Source organism: Triticum urartu, chromosome 3A (genome assembly GCF_056163025.1).
Source record: "Triticum urartu cultivar PI428250 chromosome 3A, HENAU_Tu73, whole genome shotgun sequence".
In the NCBI taxonomy this organism is placed as follows: Eukaryota; Viridiplantae; Streptophyta; class Magnoliopsida; order Poales; family Poaceae; genus Triticum; species Triticum urartu.
Window position 1 is genome coordinate 666,771,697 of NC_141875.1, and position 13,946 is coordinate 666,785,642.

At 40.9% G+C, this 13,946-nt stretch overlaps 1 protein-coding gene and 1 pseudogene across 1 annotated transcript; both read left to right on the plus strand.

Annotated features, from left to right (window-relative positions):
* Nucleotides 1-366: 366 nt before the first annotated feature.
* LOC147981260 (uncharacterized) lies at nucleotides 367-1,143 on the plus strand. Its single transcript, XM_087515918.1, has one exon. It carries the CDS (start codon nucleotides 367-369, stop codon nucleotides 1,141-1,143), a length of 777 nt encoding a protein of 258 aa, XP_087372044.1.
* Nucleotides 1,144-2,382: 1,239 nt separating this feature from the next.
* On the plus strand, nucleotides 2,383-7,639 carry LOC147981261 (uncharacterized; annotated as a pseudogene).
* Nucleotides 7,640-13,946: the final 6,307 nt, after the last annotated feature.

Sequence of the window (13,946 nt, forward strand, 5' to 3'; positions counted from 1 at the left end):
TTTTGAAATTACTGCGTTCCCCAACAAGTTTCACAAAACAAAGTGGTACAGCGGAGTTGCTTAGATAGGCGTCCTTGATAATTTGGGACGAAGTCGCTATGACAAAACGTCAAGCAGTTGAGACGCTTGATAGATCACTACAGGATATAATGGAATGTTCTTTGCCGTTTGGAGGAAAGGTTGTCGTCTTTGGTGGTGATTTCAGGCAGGTCCTACCCGCTGTGACACGTGTGACAAGAGCGCAGATCACGGATGCTACACTTCTGAGATCCTATCTTTGGGAGAAGACCCGCAAGATACGTCTCACACGCAATATGCGGGCACAGGCTGATCCTTGGTTCTCGGAATACCTCCTAAGGATAGGCAATGGAACGCGACGACTATGTCCGTCTCCCTGACGACATTGTCATTGGCTATACCGAGGATGAAAAAGCTATTAACATGCTCATCGAAGATGTCTTCCCATCGTTGCATGCCAATGCTACATCCAGAGAGTACATGAGTGCACGTGCTATTCTATCGACCAAGAACGATCATGTCGATGACCTGAATGACAAGATGATCTCCAGGTTTCCAGGTGAAGAAAAGTTATACCATAGTTTTGACTCAATCGAGGATGACCTACAGAATAATTACACAATTGATTTTTTGAACTCGATCACACCAAATGGCTTGCCCCCACATGTTTTGAAATTAAAGGTCAACTGCCCGGTCATTCTGCTACGGAACCTCGACCCTCATAATGGTCTATGCAATGGAACACGGCTTATGATCAGAGCCTTTCAGGATAATGCAATCGATGCAGAGATTGTTGGTGGTCAGCATGCTGGAAAGAGCGTGTTTATACCTAGGATCCCTATGTCGCCCTCGGAGGACATCTCACTTTCTTTCAAACTTAAGAGAAAACAGTTCCCCATCCGTCTGAGTTTTGCGATGACAATTAACAAGGCACAGGGTCAGACCATCCCAAATGTTGGCATTTACCTTCCCGAGCCAGTATTCTCACATGGTCAGCTATATGTTGCATTGTCAAGAGGAGTGTCGAGAGAGACAACATGGATTTTGGCCAAGCCAAACAAGGATGTCGATAAATCCGGGAAAAGCACCAAGAACATTGTCTACAAAGATGTTTTGGAGAGATGAGGCAAGTGCATTATTCCAATATTTCTTTTCCCCTACTATGTTTGTGTTGAAAACCAACTTATGAAAGAAGCTCCTTAGAAGTTTATCATTTTAGTAGCCGTAAGTCCTGCCATGCACGAATCACTTCATAATTTCTGCTGATTCAGGGTTGACAAATATTTCGTGTTCAGGAGAATTGAGGCTTTAATGTGGTTATATTGGTCTCCAGATGTGCCAACTTGTAAACCTATTTCAAATAGAAGAAGATGGTGGAATGATGCCACGTCATGGTGTCAGATCATCCATAATAAGGAACACTTTGTGTTGTATATTCTGTACTATCTAAATTTAGCAGCCAGAATTCTGTTCTATTAAAGATGTTCTTGAACGCCTAAGTGCTATGCTCTCTGATATATTTGTAATGAAAACTGGAAGAATCTATGACATTCATGGAATATATTGAAGTTAAAAGGCGTTATTACTACTATGTTGCACATATGTTGTTCCCGAATCTATAGCAGATGAGCTCACATGCTTTGTTTTTACAGAAAAAAATCGAAAGAATATACTATATAGAATTCAGAAAAGAAGATAAGGCATGTAACAGGCTAAAATGCTGGATAACCACAGTGGGCGAGAATACCTCCTCCAACATGCGACAAACTAGTTGAAAATATTCCTCCTATTAGGATTCCAGCTTCTTCATCGATTCACTATGCTGCCCCTTGGCTAGCTTGCTCATCACCAACACGTAGCAGGTACGCCGCCTGTTGGTAGTCCCCGCAGTTGCCTTAATTTCAAAAACAAAAAATTAAGTTTGACAAATATTTAAAGGGTGTGCCTTCTCTGAATTATTACACAGCCTGTAGTTACAGAAGGAAGGTGGGCCACACCCAATATTTATGCAGATAAAATGCACTACGGAAATAACTCCAGTAATTTTGGCAAACTGGGGTATAAAAAAAGCACAAGATAAGATTCTGGGCGTCAGATAAATCCGGGGATGATAGCAATCAGGAGTCCCCAATTATCGCGATAGTAGTTTCCTTTCTCCCACGATTCTGCCTTATTTCCTTTCTCTCACGATTCTGCCTTATATTTCCTGATACCATTACTTTAGACCCCTCCTCCACCCCCCTCACGATCTCTCAGCCGCATCCCAACAAACCGCCACAACAAGTCTCTCCACCGCGCCGCACACATTAGCCCTTGGTGAAGCACCGTCATCGTCCATGTCGGCGCCATCGTCATCGGTGCCCCATGCGGGTCAATCTCCAACCAGATCCGGTACTACTGCCGATGCCATCGACACGGTAATGACATATTATATCTCTCTTCTTCCTATACAAAGTTTTCTATCTAGAAATGTCATGCTTGGGTTTTCAGGAAAACATCAATAAGGTAGCAAAGGATGAGGATATAGATAATATGCAGATTGAAGATGTAAAGAAAGACGAGGATACAAACACCGAGGCGGCAGAGGTGATACAAGAAGAATCTACTATGGAGGATACAAAGAATATGCAGGTTGAAGAGGTGATAACCGTACAAGAGGATACAGATCCCGACTCCACAAAGGCTACACAAGAGTCCATTAGGGAGGGTCCACTAAACATGCTTTTTGATGCTGTGATAACACAGGATGGATATACAATCCCCGAATCAACAGAGGCAAGTTTTCTTTCCACATGTCTAACGCCAAAGATCAGTTTGTAATTATCTTAGTACAATATCATTACAAAAATATATTCACGCTCTTATAATATTATACTACCATGGGTTTCAGCTACCTAGCGATGACGAAACAAGTGAGATACTCAACAATAATGAAGTGGAGGAAAATAATTGCATGGATAGCCCAGAATATACACCTATTCTTGAAGAAAACATAGCAAACAGAGAGGATGAAGATTCTGAGCATACACATGTGACTTTCCTTTTCCAACTATATCTTCCCAAATTATTCTAATTATATTATATCCTACACACGGGTAATTCATTCAATATTGTTCTCAGAAACTAACCCACAACGAAACAAGTCAACAAATGGTGGCAGCTCAGGATGAGGAATTAGCACAAACACGGGACACGGAAGGGCTTCAGACTATAGAGGACGAGCTAACAATGCCCGTGCATATAAATAAACATAAACGACGGCATAACAAGCCTAAGAAGGCACAAGACTATGTTGTTTCTCCACAAGGCACGGAACAAAACATTCAATGTCCTTGTACTGCTACATTATTGTTTTTGTGTTATTATCATTACATGTTATCATTGCCATCGTGACAGATTATGCCTGCAGTGGCGATGATTGGTCTGTTATAGAAAATATCCGGTCTGAACCAAGCAAAGAAAGAAATTTAGTGAGCATCGGCGACGCATTTTTGAAAAAAAGACATTTACTATCTCTTCTAACTCCCGGAGAATGGGTTGGCGACGAAGTGAGTATATTATTATTATTATCGCATTACGACTAGAAGATGCTATTTGATTATCAGTATGTGTCATCTAATATACTATGTATGCTTTTAATTGTAGGTCATAAATACGTACATAAATTGCATGACTGCTACGGAGCATCTACAAGTAAGGTCAGGTGGAAGTGTGTTCTTAGAGAATGCATGCATCTCAAAGATGATAAAGATCGGTAGCTATCTGCCCTCAGATGACATGGATGCTGCACCAGCATGGGTACTAAACAGAGCCAAAACGTATTTGGAAAATGATATGGTTAGTCTTTGTGTCCTACATAATTGGATGAATTACAGCTACAATGACCGATTCATCCACGTACAAGTACAACTAAAATAATCATTTTCTTCAGGTATACTTTCCAATAAACATGGAGGACGTTCACTGGTACCTATGTGTTATAAATGCCAGAAAAAAATGTGTCCAGGTGCTCGACTCGCTAGGCCCATACATGAGCCGCAAGGACCTCACTGATACGGTCTGCACTTCATCCTACTGCCCCATCTTTTCTAATAAGCTTTTTTTTTCTTATTTCTCACTTGTGATGCTTATACTTTTTCCATTTTTTGGTACACCAGCTAGAAGGACTGGAGGATTTATTCAAATATGCATCCAAGCACATGGAATTAAAATCCGATAAGTGGACTGATCTAGATGTTACAACATGGAAAAGAGAAGAATATATTAAGAGCAGTCTTCAGAATGATGGGTATGCCTCCTAATATAACTCAGAGCATTTATGCTTAACAGGGTACATTTGGTATGCTATTATTTTTATTTTTACCCTGCATAGCATTCCTAAAGCACATTTGATCAACAGATTTGGTATGCCAATGCAATTCTTTACCTTATTGTATGACAATGCAATTCACACAGCACCTCTCATTAGATCTGGCCTATATAATGGTGCTCAAGGCGATACATTTCATTAGGCTGCATATTATACATTTGAACAACGAATATGTTACTACACATATGGAAAGAAGCAGATATATAGCATACCTGTATATGTGTTCCGCTAACAATCTTCCAAATCTCTATATCCAATGCATCCATGCCAACATAGAGAAACAGAAACATCTCACAAATGAATGACAATGTGGTGAAGGTGCCTGTTGTGCATACAATGGCATAAGCATCAGCAAAGTTCAGATGTCAAAGAATGGACTCACATGTATTTCTGATAGAAACAGTGCAGATACCAACTTGGTTGCGACACTACAACGTCTCAAAAAGCAAAGAGTCAACATCAATTAGAACTAGCTGATAGTGAAAAATTAAGCCACCCCAATATTCAAATCCACAAATTAAGAAGCTTTATCACAACATGGTTGCCTAAAAAATGTCACCTGACTAAATCCCCACTGATAATTGTAGGTGCGTTAACAACATCTAATCGAACAACATACCTTCAGCAACCGAACACCTACGCGAGCTGCGAACTCCTTCCCGGAGAGACTGTGTGAGGTCGACGCACTGGATCTCGGTCCAATTCAAGATGCCTGCTCCCGCATCGTGTCCAGCATCTCGCATCTCGATCTGCTCTGCGGCAGTATGATGGCGGCGGCAGAGTCGATCTAGGGAAGATCCACGGGGTTGGCGGCGAGACAAGTCCGCGGTGGTGAGAGGAGGCGGCGGGGCGAGGCCGTGGTGGGGATAAGAGCCGGCGAGGCGAGGCCGTCGTGGGGATAGGAGACGGGGTGAGGCCGTGGTGGTGGTGGTGGTGGTGCGGGGAGGGGGAGGGGGGGGCAGAAGACGTCGTGGCGGGAGAGGATGCGCCCTGCTCGAGAGAAGGCAGCCGGCGGCGTGCGCCCTGCTCCACACAAGGCGGCCGGCGGCGTGCGGCGGAGAAAGCAAAGTGAGTGTCTCTCACCGTCTCACCACGCACACATACTGTTGTGACAAAACGACTGCTCCACATTAGTGTGCAGGGAGACTGAGATACTTTGCACCAGCTGCTCTTTTTTTTAATTTTCTTTTCGCCCGAAGCTCCTCATTAGTGTTCCTCTGGTTGCTCTCTTTCCTTTTGCAATGCAACCTCTGGTTTCTTTTGCGTGGCCAAATTATGTCGCCGAATGGATCATCGGCCGTGTCCCTTTTGTTTTATTTTTAATATCTATGATCGACAACCCATTCGATGAAGGAATAATTATATGGGTTCCTCTCAAAGAAATTATGCATTGACAAATTCATTTTTTTATTGATAGCCTTTTGTTCAGTTGATTTATAATAAAAAATATGTGTTGACAAATTCAATTATTTTATTGATAGCCCTTTTGGTCATTTGATTTAAATTAGCGGCAAACGTTGTTCAATTCCTTTTTAATCGAGCGTGTCTGATATGACTTGTGGTTCGGTCAACATCATTTTATAATACTAATATTTTAGTATTAATATAATATTTTTGTTATTAATCATATCAAAAATTTGTAATCATCCAGGTCATCTTGTGGTCTCTGGATGTTAAATTACATGGAGTACTTCACGGGAGATAGTCTGTCTGACACTCCCGAACAGGTATAATTTGCATCATATCATGATACTAATTATTTCGTATTTTATCATTATTTGAAAATTAAGTCTTGTTACTACTTCACTTTAGGTTCATATGACAGATTTTAGAATAAAATTAGCTGTCATTTTAGTCGACTCGGAATTCAATGATGATGATATAAGAAACCGAGACTTGATGATGATGAAACCAACACGGATCCCACCGATTGTATGATCGTCGAAAGACCTCCTAACAAACCCAAAGCATCCAACTCATCATCACAAGTTGAGCTCATCTCGCAATCATTTATCCTTTCGCCGTTTCTCACTCCAACAAACGACGACTTAATGGATGAACTTTGCTTGTTCATCAGCATGGTTGATGATATCCCTTTGCTAGAGTAAGACACATTTTTCCAATTCTTTTTTTCTAATAAATTATTACTCATGTATAATTATAATTGACAGAATTCCCATTTCACAGGAGCGAATGGGTGAAAAGCTCTCAACCTTATCCTATTAGTTTGAACTTGAGACAATTAAAGAACATATTAAAGAATGATGAGTACATGGATGCTGATTGTTTTAACATGGCTGTGAGGATACTAGCATGCCACGACGTCCAGCTTGCTAGAGACGTCCCAACACACTATATGGATCTACGATTCTGTGTAAGTTATTATAATCACATTTTACAGTTTGCCTCATTCTACTCATGTTTTCTTACATTACTGTAGTCCATGTCCCAGTATGCACGAGTCCCCAAGTCATCATGATGGTATGGACATTGCTATGTTGGCACAACTATTTGATAGCTGGCCTAATAGCAACGAGTATCATATCTCAAAATGTGATACGGTAAGATTTCAATTCAAAGTCATTGTTTATTTGGTCCTAATAAATGATAATGATTGATGCGTCATTGCAGATTTTATTGCCTTGTGATATTCTTGGACTATTTTTGTTGTTCATCTTGGACCAACAAAAAAAAGTTGTTTCTATTTTAGACCCGCTTTCAATACCTATTTTTGGAAAGCATATACTTAAAACTATGGTCAACGATCTAAACCTTGCACTTCAAACTGCAAACCCTGCCTTTAAGGACGACATTTTGAAATGGGGATGCAAAGTTCCTGTTGTTCCCACAAATCCATACGGGTAAGAATATTGTCAATACATCACACTCTTAATTGATTCATTCAACTCACATGTAACATTTTATACATGCAGTCCCCTATCTGGTTATTTGATTTTCAATTTAATGCACTCATGGCATGATGGAACACTACATTTTCCAGTACCCAAGGTAAGTATTTCACACCATGCTCATTTCTACACACGTTACTCATGTTTTTTTTTCTAATAACAATGTTATATAATGCATATGTAGGATGATTTTGAACTGAGGAAGCGCTTTTTGGTTCATATTTTGAAGTATGAAGAAAATGAAGTTCTAAACAATATCCCAGTCTTAGAACGAAGCATTATAGATCGAATCAAAAGATGGCCTTCCAGAGAGGATCATCATCAAATGATGATTACTAGATAATGTTGCTTAGTTGTTATTTTTAAGTATTTTTGTAATAAGTAACAATTACAATACATTTATGTGATCGTTAATTTTATGTGAAGACATGTGTATTGGTCGTGTGTTACATGCACGAGTTTTTTCATTTTTGTATTTTGAATTTTGGAATCACAACATTTCAACAATGAAAATCTTTCACCGTCAAACAAGACCTATGACTTATCTAAAATAAATTATTACATTAAAAATTGAGTATGACAGCACATTTAAATGTTTCGGTACAACAATACAAAAGTTCATGTTTTTATTTTAGTTTATTAGGATACGTGCGTTGCACGTGCACGCTTACTAGTATAGGTATATGACACATTTTATGTCATGCAGGAGCGCATCGCATAGGAGTCCACACGACTGGGCTGGCCCATTGGGGCTAAGCGAGCTGTGTTTTGTAGCAGCGAGATAAAAATCCCAAAAATGCAGTGCACATGCTAGGAATAAAACTCGACCTCCAATACTAAACGCGTGCTACCAGCCACTGGAACTAATAGCTACTGGTGATTGATGGGAAGCCCAAAATATTTAAGAAAGCCCTGCATCGTCAAAATTTGCCACAGTTTTGGAAAATTCGAAACCTTTCCTTGAAAATGGTGAACAATTTTGAAATGCCCAATATTTTTTGAAAACCCAGATTTTTTTAAATATGAAAAAATTGGAAACATGATTTTTTAAATGCTGGACAGATTTTTAATGCAATTAAAAAAAACACGAATAGGTTTTGAAAACACAAACAATTTTTGAAAGCATGAATTGCATTGAAAATATGAACGTTGTTTGAAACTCCAAGGAACATTTGGAAAAAAAGCAAATATAGTTCGGACCTATGAACAATTTTTGAAACTCTGAACAAAAATTTGAAAACACAATCATTTTTTCAAATACACAATTTTTTTTTGAAGTTGTGAACATATTTATGAAATCAAAAATAAATTGAAATGGGTGAAGTTTTTTAAAAAGGAAAAAAATAAATAAAATGAAAAAAGCAGAAAAACGAAAAATAAAGAAATGAAAGACTAAAAGAAATCCATACAAGAACATATAAAAACGTATAAGAGAAAAGATATAGATAATACCCAGTTCTAGGAGACAGTTCGACACAACCAGCGATGAATATATGCCAATCTTTATTTTCGGCTAGCTTTGTTTCTGGCTAGAAATCGGTTTGGTGAGTCCGACTCCGGCCCGAATCCGTCCACTTGCGTGTTTATAAATCAGCCCCCCATCCATCATCACAATTCACAAGCGAGAAGGCGAGCGGAACGAGTTGGAGACGGCAGATCTTCTGGAAGGCATCGTCCACCGAAAGCTGCACCTGGGACGTGAACTCGATGGCTTCTGGCGGCGATGACGCGGCGGCGGCGCAGTGCCCGATCTGCATGGAGGAGCTGGTGGCCGACGCCGGCGCCGCGGCCAACAGAAGCGGAATCGTCACGAGATTGCCCGGCTGTTCACACGCTTTCCACGAAAGATGCATCACGGAGTGGCTCCGCGGGGCGGCGACGTGCCCATGCTGCCGGCGCGACATGACGGCGTACAAGGTGACCACGGCCGCGTCCTCGCCGGAGACAGCCGCGGCGGTTGCGCGGCCCATCCGGCGCCGTCCTCGACAACGCCGTACGGCCCCGTACACGCCCCCGGGGGTCACTTACATCCCCGTAGTACTGAATCGGGTGCGCGATGGACCGTTGTTCCGGCGTGTGGCCTCTGTCGACACCCACTGATGAGATCGGCACGAGCATGTTGGTGCACTGTCCCTGTACTGCACAGCACGGCAGTATGTTTCTCGTGGCCAGCTACATCTTCCGGTGGAGAAGGATGATTTCAGGTCTCGACAATGTAATGTGGTGTAGTTGAAACATTGTTCAGAATCATGAATTCGTGAAAGTGTCATATGTCGCTCTGCTTTTTTGAACTGAATAAACACATTGTACAGATGATGGCCGATCTGTTTTGCTACGGACAAGTTCCTTTCCTTGGATAGTGATGAATGTGGATTTGCGGTATTTTTCTTTAAATGACATACTTGGCAATTTTTAAGAGAGCCTGTAGACGGACCACGGCCTGCATCATTTGTAGTGTAGAAAAGAAAAGGAAACAAAACAATTCCCAAACGATGGTACTAACAGAAAATTATGCCGCCTGCCTCCCTTTTTCTGCTTTCTTTTTCTATTCGGGGTGTAATCTATCTGTTTTTTTCTTTGTATTTTCTACTTATACATAATTACTTTGGTCCAAGAGTGTACGTACGTAGCATGTATGGACGATCAGCTCACTCACGGACAGAGTATCAGCAGTCGGTCTTCACCAAGACAGGATCACTCGGTTTATTCTTCCAGCCATAGATCCTCAAGAATTATGAGCTAAAAGAACCTATAATGGGTATTGTTGTTGTTGTCTTTGCAAAGAATCATGTATATTGCGCACATAGCTCACATCTATGAAAACAATAATAAATCAAGATAAGAGAAAGAGCAAAAAAAAAAAGGAAAGCTTATTCTAAAATGATCAGGTTGGAGAAAGACTATTATAGAGTAACATGAAAATCATCGCATGACATTTCAAAAGACTCCCTCAATCTCCGTACGAGAGCAAAACCCGGAGGCCCTACATATTTGGTATGCAGGAGAAGAAATTTACTTGTGAAAGATAATGAAAATGATCAGTCCCGCACTTTAGTGTACCAACTCCTATGAAAACATATACTACATGAATGAGGGTAGAATACCCCTTATGGTCTATCAAATTTGTACTTTGCTACCGAGAAAATGATGATTCACTAACGAACAGGAATAAACATCACTGTGCTGCTTGTCGACAATTTGGCTCTTTGGTCAAAGTGTTTGTCTCAACCACCGACGATCAAAGTATCCACTCTTAAGTAATAGGTTGTTGTTAGAACTCATGATATGTAAGTATTTAAGTACTTCGTTCTGCATTGTACGCCCTATAAGGCTAATCTGGAAGGTTCATACCATAACCATTTCAACATCCACATATGCTTGCAAAAGAAGAAGTTCTCCTGGTATTTGTTTTTTGCTCTTCATGGCATGTATTGCATAGAATTCCATGAGTATATGTCCTACACCATTTTATTTTGCTACTAAATCAAATATTAAAGATCTGAATATTAACTCACATGTTTATGCTGTGTGCAGCGTCATGTCGCGCCTTGCTAAGACACTATGTTAGAGTCATGCGAATTCCTTGGCTAATTGGTTGGTTACTACTTGCTCATTTATCTCTTTGCATTGTTGTGTATGTAAGATAATAAAAATTTGAATGGGATACTTTGTATGAACATCAAGCTATTGTTCTTGTTTGAAATAGTGAACATTTTTCAAATACATAAACACTTTGTTGTATCACAAACATTTTATAAATTTGTGAACTTTTTTACAAATTTACAAACATTTTTTTTAACATTTGCGACCAGCTATTTTGAATGGCGAACATTTTTCTGAAATTTGGGAACATTTTTTGAAATGCAGGAACTTTTTATGAATATTCTTTTAAGGCCATGAATACTTTTTTGAATCAAGGCACATTTTTGAATTTTGTGAAGTGTTTCTAAAATTTGGGAACAATTTTCGAAATTTCCCCCAAAAAATTGAATATTGTGGACAGTTTATAGAAATTCATGAAGGTTTTTAGGAATTAAAGAACTTTTTTTGAAATTTTGAATATTTATGAAAATAGATGAACATTATTTAATCTGTGGGCATTAATTTGTTTCGAACATACCCACGTTTTTCAAGATCATGAATATTTTAGGATTTTCCTAACATTTTTTGAATTCACGAACATTTTATGATTTTAAACCTTTTTTCAAAATTCATATTTTTGAATTTTTTTAAATCCTAAATTATTTTGAAAAAGAATAACGCAAAAACAATAAAAAGCAAAATGAAAAAAAGGTGGGCATCTCGCCCGGTACATGGGCCGGCCCAAAAGGGCACAAGGGGAGCCGGGGTGCGCGCTCGCTGTCTTTGCAGCGCGTTGTGCGCCAAATAGGAGGTCCCCATGCCCGGTTGGTTCACTGAAATGGGAAGCGTGACGCGGTACGTGGAGTGGGCCGCATTTTTAGTTCGTGACACCGAGGGAGCCTGCTAGGCTGGGATTAGTAAAATTCTGAACGCACCCTCACCGATGATGTCCAGTTTTGGATTTCGCCCAAAAAAATTAATTTTGGCCAAAATTCATCCTTCTTGTTTGGGCCCGGTATTAGTACAAACCGGGCCAAGAATTTTGGCCATATTTGAATTTTCAGGTCGAGCCCCAGTTCAAAATAGCCCACAGACATCGCAGTGGTATATAAACCGCAACCAACCTTTTGTAACCCTAACTTTCATCCCCTCTCCAAATCTCCACCCCTAGCGCGGCGGCCTTGGCAACCAGCAGAGGGAAGCAGCGCCGATCCGCCTCCGCCCTCCCTCCTACAGTGCTCTAGGTGCGTCAAGCCTCCTTTCCTCCGGTGCTCCACCTCCTCGAGCACTCCTCCCCATTCTTCTCTTTCCCATGGAGGGCGAAGGTTGCGACTGTCACTGCTCCGTGTACGGGGCGACTCTGTTGATGAGCATGCCCACATGAGGTTGAGGCTAATAAATTTTTGGGTCAAGGCTATCTCACGCCCACTTGCCCACGGTCGATTTTCGAGAGGAGCATCTTTCCTTCTGTGGCATCTGTTGTTTATTCCTTTTCTAATCTGCACAAAAATTCATATGTGACTGGTTCACCTTTCCTCCGTAACATCTGTCCCTGGCTTAACATAGATGGAATGTTTAGAGAAAGACAACGGCCCCACGATTGAATTTAGGAGAGAGGGATTTATTAGAGGAAAGGCACCGAGCCCCACAGTTGAATTCAAGGTGGGGGATACTTATTAGTAGAAGAAAGGCACCGCGCATGCAACCATCCAATTTTTTTTCCTGCATGAACTGTATAAATTTTACACGTATATTTGCTAAAGATTCTACATACACTTCTGCTCTGGTTTATGTCAAAATTTTGGGAAATTTCGGTCAATTTTCATTCTTGGTTTGTCACTTTTGTATGAAATGTACTGAAAAAAACAGATTTTGCCCATTTCCCGCAGGCCCCCGATGGCACCGGCGCATGCTCCTGGAGGCGGCGATGACGTGACCGTGGCAGAGTGCCCAATCTGCATGGAGGAGCTGGTGGACAACAACAACCGTGGACTTGTCACAAGATTGCCCGGCTGCTTGCACTCCTTCCACGAAAGCTGCATCGCACAATGGTTCTGCAGGGCGGCCACGTGTCCGTGCTGCCGGCGCGACATGCCAACGTACAGTATGTGCACGTACCCGCTGCCATCTTACTACCCTGAGAGGGTCATTACGATTGCGCTGCCCATTCCGCGCCGTCCTCAACAATGATGAGATCGTTCCCCTGTACTGCACAGCAGGGCAGTATGAACATTGCTCAGAATCAACCTATTTCAACAATGTATTATTGTGGTGTAATTGAACATTGCTCAGAATCAAACTATTTTTCGACAATGTAATATGTCTCTGTGCTTTTTTGAATTGAATGAAGACACACATTTGGTTGTTTAAACCGGACGACTGAATTCACAGATGGTGATGGTTGATATATTTTTGATAGTTCCTTGGATACTGAGGAGGTGTTTGTTTCAGAAGTCCTAGAACTTTTTCTAGTCCCAGGTACTAGTCAAAAAAGACTCTCCAATAGAGTCTTTTTCTAGTCCCTGTAGAAAAAGTCCCTCCCGTTTGGTTCCTAGGGACTTTTTCTAGTCTCTGGGACTAAAAAGTCCCTGAACCAAACACCCCCTGAATGTGGATTTGCGGTATTTTTCTTTAAATGCCATACTTGGCAATTTTTAAGAGAGCCAATTGAAAGACCACAAGATGCATCATAAAGGAAATTTGCCCATACACCTGAGGACTACAAAAATAGAAACATTGATAAGGGAAGATGATCATACTACTGAGAGTAAAATACACCTATATGTGCTTGGGCATCAATGAGCGGACATTTTATCAGTTTAAGAAAGAATTGACAGAAGTACAATAGCTACCTGTGTGGTTTATATCTGGGTTTTCTGTGACCCGTGATGCCTTGATATACTAGTTTCCTAGAACCTTGCGCACAGTCCTTTCAACAAAGTCCATTTCTAAAAAAATCCTTTCAACAAAGTTCTTAATAGGTAGAGTCCCCATGGTTTCAATGAGGCACGCGTGGCAGAAATCATCAGTAGTGCCAGCCAAAGTGCGAAGGGCCCAAGCCCGAGGTA

Coding starts and splice junctions, on each gene's coding strand:
- LOC147981260 (XM_087515918.1), top strand. CDS start 367: ATGGAACGCGACGACTATGTCCGTCTCCCTGACGACATTGTCATTGGC.